This window comes from Galeopterus variegatus, unplaced genomic scaffold (genome assembly GCF_000696425.1).
Source record: "Galeopterus variegatus unplaced genomic scaffold, G_variegatus-3.0.2 Scaffold3616, whole genome shotgun sequence".
Lineage (NCBI taxonomy): Eukaryota > Metazoa > Chordata > Mammalia > Dermoptera > Cynocephalidae > Galeopterus > Galeopterus variegatus.
The window spans coordinates 206,187-214,143 of NW_007729727.1; the positions used below are offsets into that span (position 1 = coordinate 206,187).

General features: G+C 37.3%; 1 protein-coding gene across 1 annotated transcript in view; it reads right to left on the bottom strand.

The window, feature by feature from the left end:
* The window catches only part of HAO1 (hydroxyacid oxidase (glycolate oxidase) 1), a 55,312-nt gene extending 47,743 nt beyond the window's left edge, over positions 1 to 7,569 (bottom strand). Inside the window, exons 1-2 of the mRNA XM_008585548.1 lie at positions 7,371 to 7,569; positions 1,586 to 1,737 (exon numbers count right to left, since the gene is read on the bottom strand). Coding sequence (XP_008583770.1) covers positions 1,586 to 1,737; positions 7,371 to 7,507 — 289 coding nt within the window. The 5' untranslated portion in view covers positions 7,508 to 7,569. The remainder of the gene's footprint in view (positions 1 to 1,585; positions 1,738 to 7,370) is intronic.
* Between the last annotated feature and the right edge of the window lie 388 nt (positions 7,570 to 7,957).

The window sequence follows — 7,957 nt, forward strand, 5'->3', positions numbered from 1 at the left end:
CTTCCCATCAGTGTTTGAAAGTGTACATTTTCTCCTAACCTCATTATACTGCATAATCTTAAAACAATAATTTGTTATCCTGAAAATGAAATATATGGTTATAATTTGCATTTATCTGATTATTAGTGAAATTGAATATTTTCATATGTTTATTGGCCATTTTTCTGTCTCCATTTGTGAATTTCTTAATTATAACTTTTGTTCACTTACATCCTTTTGTTCCTTTGGGGTAATTTGTAATTTTCTTATTCAAGAATAAGTGCTCTTTACATAGAAAGGGCATTAACCCTTTGCAGTCTCTTTTTTTTGTTTTTTTCATTTTTTTTCAGTTTGCCATTTGCTTTCTATTCTTACACAAATTTGAAAGCACTGACATTCAGTTTTTTCTATTAATTTGTTTTCTGTTATTTCACTGATTTTTGTCTCTGGCATCATGCTTGGAACAGCCTTTCTTATCCCAACTTTAAATAAACATATACCCATTTAGTATTTCCTTTTTTTTTTTTTTTCTTCTCCTTGTTTATGCTTCAGGATTACCATAAAGAAATGGCTGGGGCCCCAAAGCCACTTATCTGTGTGTGGTCTTAGAATTAAAGGAGCAACCAGCTTCTTACCTAAGTCTGTCCAGCACAACTTCATCATGCCACTCTGATATCCTTGGAAGAATTTAGTGACAGGCATTTCAAGAAGGCAGGTGAATCCATAAGATCCTTAATTCTTAGAACTAAAATGCCTTAAAGTTGTATTTAGTTCTTGTTCTTTTGGCCTGCATTGCCTGCCTTGCTTAGTATCAAGAGATATCAAGTAGAATTCATTGCCAACTTTATACGAGTTTCTGAAACAGAATTTGGGGAGATTTATCACTATGCATAACCTTTCAAATACTATAGGTGCTAGGGGACTGGGAAGTTAATAAGTTAGTGCTAATAAGAGATTTTTAACATCATATTTGGTTTTCTCATCAGCCTTTTCTAAGGCAGTCGGAAATGCTCTCTTCAGAATATAACCCATCCATTAAAAAGAATCATGATCTTAAACCATAGCAGAAAACACACCCAACCAAGTTACTGCATTCAAACTTTCACTGTGAGAATCATTTTGGTTTGGGGGAAAGAGAAGAGCTTTGAGATAATGTAGCCATGCGTTCGAATCCCACCTCTGCTACCAACTAGCTCTGACCTTGGATGAATCCATTTCCCAGACCTACATTTTCTGAGATGTTGATATTAATTTCCTGATATAACCGCAGGTAATACTTACAAGCTGCTACTCTGTGCCAGGCATTTTATATGTGTGAACTAGTTCAATCCTCACAGTAACCCAATGAGGTAGCTACCATTTTTATCCCCGCTTATGGCTGAGGAAACCAAGGCACAGAGAGAGTCTCTTGTCCAGAGTCACACAGCTGGAAAATAAAGGAGCAGGACATGCAAGAACACTGCATTTTGATGGCAGAGTCAATGAGCTTAATTTCTCTGGAGTGTAAAAACATCTGGGGAACTGTTTGCTGGATGCATACAGAGAAGGAAGTTGCGACATGCTGGGTTGTCCCCTCCTGTCCCTGTGGTAAGGACCTTTTTCCTACCTCTCACAGTTGCAAGCTCCCCATCCACATGAGCCATGCACTGCATAGCAGTGGCCCCAATGCATATCGGCATGCTGACCCTCTGTCCTAAAACAGAAGTCGACAGGTCTATCTCAGCAACATTCCGGAGTATTCGTGGATACAGCTTCCATCTAGAATTAAAAAAAAAAAATTAGAATTTCAAAAGCATAACCAAATCTCTGACATGTTTTATTTAAAAAGAGAAAATTCTTTTGGATTATTTTCTATCAAGCGAATTATTTTACAAAGTTAAAGAGAAAGAGGCAATATTAATGTTTCTTAGGATGGAAAGTTAACAATAAGAAGATAATAAATTTTCCAAGCAATTTTTTTTATTAAAATATAATTAACATACAGCAGAATTCACCCATTTCAGTGTACAGTTTTGCAAATTTTGACACATGTGCACAGTGGTGTAGCAACCAAGATAATCATGATCTAGAATGGTTCAATCACTCCAAAAATTTATTTATTTCCCTTTGTAGTGAAACTCTCTCCCCACCTCAATCCCCTGACAAGCACTGATCTGCTTTATTGTCCCTTTATTTTGCTTTTCAGAATATCGTATAAATGGAGCCATAAAAACATGTAACCTTTTGAGTGTGGCTTCTTTTACTTAGCAAGATGCATTTGGGATTCATCCATGTTGTTGCGTGTACCAATAGTTTATTCCTTTTGGTTGATGCATAGTATTCCGTTGTACAGGGTACCACCATTTGTTTATTCATTCCCAAATTAAGGGATATTTGAAGTGATTCCAGTTTGGAGCAATTATAAATAAAGTCACTATAAACATTTACTTACAGGTTTTGTGTGAACATGGTTTTAATTTCACTTCCTCAAAGCCATTTTGAAGATGGTATGCAAAGACATAGAGATCAGATTATAGAAGATATGCTATGTCTACTTTGCCTTTTTATACAATGGATGGGAGCTTTAGGCAATTACTTTTAACATCATAAAATGGTTATAATTATAATCAAAATCTCGAGCTGAATGCTGTATCCACTGAAATGTGATGATTAAGACAATATACATTTTTTAGTTTAATTGAACAGTTTCCTCAAGAATGTTATTTGACAAAATTTGGGGCTTAAAGAGTTTTTGAATTCTAGGAATTATTTTAAATGACTTTTTTCTGTGACTTCTGTATTGGAATGAAAATAACCAGTAAACCAACAAAAATTCACTAGCCAAATTTACAGGAGAACTCATTCACTTTCCTCCCAGCAAAATTTATATCTCCTATTTGTTTGGGTTTATTGTTCTTTGTATTAGTACCTGATTAGTTCTGAAGAAGTCCTATGTCTACTGCAAATTAGTATAATAAACATGTTGTATGGACGTACATGTATCTAACCAGCACACACCTTTCACTACCTAGATTTAACTCTGCTTCCAGAGAGATAAAGATTTTTTCAGTAAATAGAGTGAAGAATGATTTAGTAACGGAGTAACCAAAAAAAAAATAAGTCCTTAATTGAAGCATATTTCCTTTCGTGGAAGAAGAAATTCTGCCTTCATGTTGCTTTGTAGAATAAGGAAGGGTCTGTAATCTAACCCTTCCTCACATAATGAAGTAAAAATATCCAGTCCCTGAAAAGCTTAATAAAGAAGTTTTACTGTGCGATCTCTAAGCTGTCCCTTTGAACATCATAATTGTCATTATTTTATGTCACACCACATGCCCTGTTCCTGGAAGTCTTTTCTTCTCTACTGACCCTCACGGCATGATTCTTTGATCTCCATTTTTTAAGGAAGAGAGGTAGACGCCTTGAAGAGAGTTTTTATTACCAATCTTCTCTAAGTGTGCTATTAGAATGAGAGAAAATGGTTTTAATAGCAGCCATTGCCATGCCAGCTTTGGAAGACTTGTTTCTCAGTAATATTTACTGAGAGCTGGAGAAACAATGAAAGCTTTTATGACGAAAATTCACAAAGCTGAAAGGCAGCAGCGTGTGTGTGTGTGTGTGCGTGTGTGCGTGCGTGTGTGTGTGTGTGTGTGTGCAAGGCTCACTCCTTCTCTGTCCAGACAGTAGCTTTACACTTGTCCACTTGGTGGCGCAGTCACTTTAATAACTTGTCCACTTGGTGGCGCAGTCACTTTAATAACTGCTCCTGCTTCTCCGTAAATACTATTTTCTGTTCCGAGGATATTACAGAGACTCATCAAACCATGCACAAAATGCAATTCGTACACCAGATTAGATTAAATCAATGCAATGAGAGAATGTAGGTTCTTTAAAGCGTCCTCCCCCATATTCTCCAAATAGCAATTAAAATAACTCGTAGGGTAATTCTAACAGCTTTCTAAGCCTCACCAGACTCCATCCCAAATTTAAGTAACTTTCCCACAATCATACATAAATTAGTACCACTCTCTAACCTTGGACTGTGCTCTCATGGGGCCTCCACTTTGGAAAAAGTATTTGAAGATTGACAAAACAGTGGAACCAACTGAATAATAAATCTTTTTTAAAGGATAGAAAATAAGATGCCTGAGTAAAGGAAGTACAGTAAAGGTGGGAATCCTTTAACAGGACTTTTGGCCCATTCTTTACATCTGAAATAGGCCTCTTATTTAACTTATCAAAGAATTAGGTAATATATATACTCCCCAAGATGTGGCTGCTCTGTTGAAGGAAGTACAGTAAAGGTGGGAATCCTTTAACAGGACTTTTGGCCCATTCTTTACATCTGACATAGGCCTCTGATTTAACTTATCAAAGAATTAGGTAATATATATACTCCCCAAGATGTGGCTGCTCTGTTGAAAGAAGACACTTGTCGTCCAGCTTTAAACCTGTATGCTATTGCTGAATCACAGCAACTGAACACAGTGAATTAATGTTTTGTAAGTTCTACAATACTATCATACTGCATTCCAACTTCAAACATTAATTTTTTACTCTAAACATTTAAACATATGATACAAAGAGAATGTATAAGAACACTAAAAATGCCACTGGTGAGTTTATATTGCTTCTCAAATATTATTACATCAAGAGAATGGTATCACTTCTACCCATCTGTTATTTAAAAGAAAACTACACAATTTTCAATGTCAATAGATGATGAAAATAGAAGAGCTTCCTTTTCTGAAATCATAGAGCTTCTAAATGCCCAGATTACAGAATTATTTACCATCAAAAATAATTTCAGATAAAAAGCCACAAATACGTTCATACTATGGTTGAGAAGGCTACTCTGAGTTAATGTGTAAGAGAAACAAAATACTGTTCTTTTTCAAATTAACCCCAATCAGGTCAGGCCACACGAAATGTAGCCTGCAGACATTTGCCCTGTTCTTTACATTTTTGCAGTAGAAAATTTCATTCTTCTGGATGGTTCCTTTTATTTATCCTTTAGTCATTTTCCCCCCCTTTGGCCACATTAATATTAGAGTCTCAAGCCTTTCCCAGAAATGTCTACAAGCAACTGCTGGTTCACATGAGTGGTCCTGTCCCTAGAACTCCAAAATGGGATTATCAGAGCTGAGTAGAGAGAGATAAAAGCTGTCACTGTGAATGACCTTTTGTTGTACTTGTGGGAAGGGGAGGTGCAGAAATTTCATAAACATCTCTGAAATACCCTGTCCTGGGTCACAGCAGGTTATCTGAGGCGTGGTTGTTTTGCAGCCTTTTTTTGAAACAGAATGAGAAATTTCAGGTTGATTTCCTTTATGTCATCAACACAAAGCCATGACAACCCTGGTAGAAAGCCACATGATAAGCTACATGACACAGGGTGAGGAAGCAAGAATGACCCAGCAAGTCACACTGCAAAAGAGGAATTGACATGTTAGACAGTAACAGCCCCTAGCATTTGTTGTATTATCAAGTAGTTGGTAATAACATAGCATCAGCTGTCCTCCAAAGACAGTTGATTAATACCTTTTTTTCCTTTAAGGCTGAACAAAAGAGAATGACTGAGATTCATTTAGAAGTTGGCTTTGCAACCTCACTTGCATTATTTATCTGTCCTTAAGTTACTCAGTCATCACTTGAGCACCATGTAACTCACAAAAGCCATGAGGCACTTTTTGAGTTCACAACTTGGAAGTCACCAAGCCTTCTATGCCTCTCAAAGTTTTTAGAATGTCTAGGGTTATGGAGGTGCTCTGCCTGCTTTGCTGTACCCCTTTGCTCCCTCTCTGAGGCCTCCACTGGGCAAAATGTTTTGGGTCCATTTTGCATCGATTCAACCCATCAGCATCATGGAGGTCAATGGGCATCCATTGGAATGCAAGTTCCCGTGAACAGGAATTTGGCTCATGATTCTGTCCTCAGTATGTAAAACAGAGTCTAGCCTATGGAGCCTCCTAATAAGCCTGAGTTAGTTAATTAGCATGGGGTGGGGTGAGTTAAGGGTTGAAGTCAGCTGTGTATAAATGGAATAGGTGTTCACCTGGGCATTGTGACCTGAGCAGTGCTGACATGCCAACCCCGTAAGTCTGCCAAGGGTCTGAAACTTCGTTGGTTACAATGACCTACTTGGGGTTAAGGTGTTGTTTCCAGAAGGCCACTTGTAGGCAAGCCACATTACCTGGTGAATAGAGTTGATAAGGACCCAAGAAGGGATATTTTCCAAGAGCAAAAACTTTAGAACAGGCCCAAAATATTAAATAATGACTGGAAAAGTTCATGCAGAATTTTGAGCCCCTCCACTCTTAGCTAACTTCCCCTTCCCATGACCTCTCCAGCATGTGTTGAGCTCATTTGGGCTCAGAAGCCCCACTCTTCAACCCATCACCATTCTCAGGCTCCTACACTGATTTATGGGTCAGTCGGTGCTGCCTGCCAGGGACCACCTTGGTTAGAATGATTTCATTTCTCCTGATTTATATCTAGAAAAGTGATGTTAAGTGATTTTGATCTGGACTAAGGAAAAGATTCAGAAAGGAAGGCAGATGCTCTCCCCCTGGATATTTTTTGCCTCTTTTTCTTTAATTTATCACCATCAAAGGGTATCCATAATATTCTTTGGCTTTACTAAGGATTATAATGTAAAATGGATGAGAATAAAAGAGGGTAACACATTGAAGCCTGTCCTCCGCTACTCCAGCAAATAAACCACTTGTGTAACTGCTAAGCGAAAAACACCCTTTTAAAACTATTTTATTTCTTGTTTTTATTATAAAAAGAAAATATAAACTATGACACCCCCCATCTTGTGCTTCGAAATATGAAAGCCAAGGGAAAAGTAATTTGAGAAGTGAGATGAAGTACTTTGGAGGAGAGATGAAACAGCAAAGCTGAAAGATTAATGCTACACAGACAAATTGAAATCTAAAGTAAAAGTTTAGACAAAAATCAAAATGAATGATAACACAAAAAATGAGCAGGATGGGGACATTTGAGACAACGATCTGATCTGGTCCAATCAGATAAGACGGCTATCTTGCATTTCATGCTGTTTCCTATGCCATGAACATAAGAACCTACTGCTGTACCAAAGAAAAATGACATGGAGTTATCAGAATTTATCACTATTTTTATGTGTAGTTTAATTATCATCATACTTCCAAGTGACAAAATGTAGTTTTAGCTTTTGCAGTCCATTGTTCAAGATTCCCAAGCTCGGAATATTTTAAAATAATTTAAAAGCCCAAGATTTTTTACAGCTCTAAGAATTTTTTCCTCTCGACTAAGCACAAATCTAGACAAATAATTCCACACCATCAACATAAAACTAGGAAATCTTATTTTAGTACAATATCTTTGTATCATTCTAAAACACAATTTAAAAAAATTAATTTCCTTACCTGGAAAATGCTGCAATATTATCAGCCAAGGTTTCCTGATCATTTGCCCCAGACCTGTAATAGTCATATACAGACTTTTGAAGTATTGCTTTAGCATGCTGTTCATAATCATTGATGCAAACTAGGCGAGTGAACATTTTGATGGGTTATTGCAACTGCAGGTGCTGGTTTTTGTTTTTATTATTTTTTCATGCATTGCCTTCCTCACCAAGCGTTCCATTATTTGTCAATTATTAATAGACTTTTGCCAAAGTTCATATTTAGTTCTCTGTTGTTTACATTAAGTGAGCAAACATTATATGCTTAGACTTTGAAATATTATTTGCAGGCTGTCTGCCAGAGCACATCTAAGCCACTAGAAGTGGGGTTAGGGAGGCAGCAGGAGGGAATCAGGTCCCTATCGCATTAAAAAGGCAGAGGCATGAGTCAAAAATGAAGGACTTAGAGAAGTGCTTGCATGAAATCACTCTTGGCTGAGCTCTGCTGGAGGCTCCTCCTTTCACAAGGCATGTGCCTTTGCTCTTTGCTTGGTACCCAGAATGGGCTTCCCACCTGTTTCCTTCCACGTATGGATCATGGACATATCA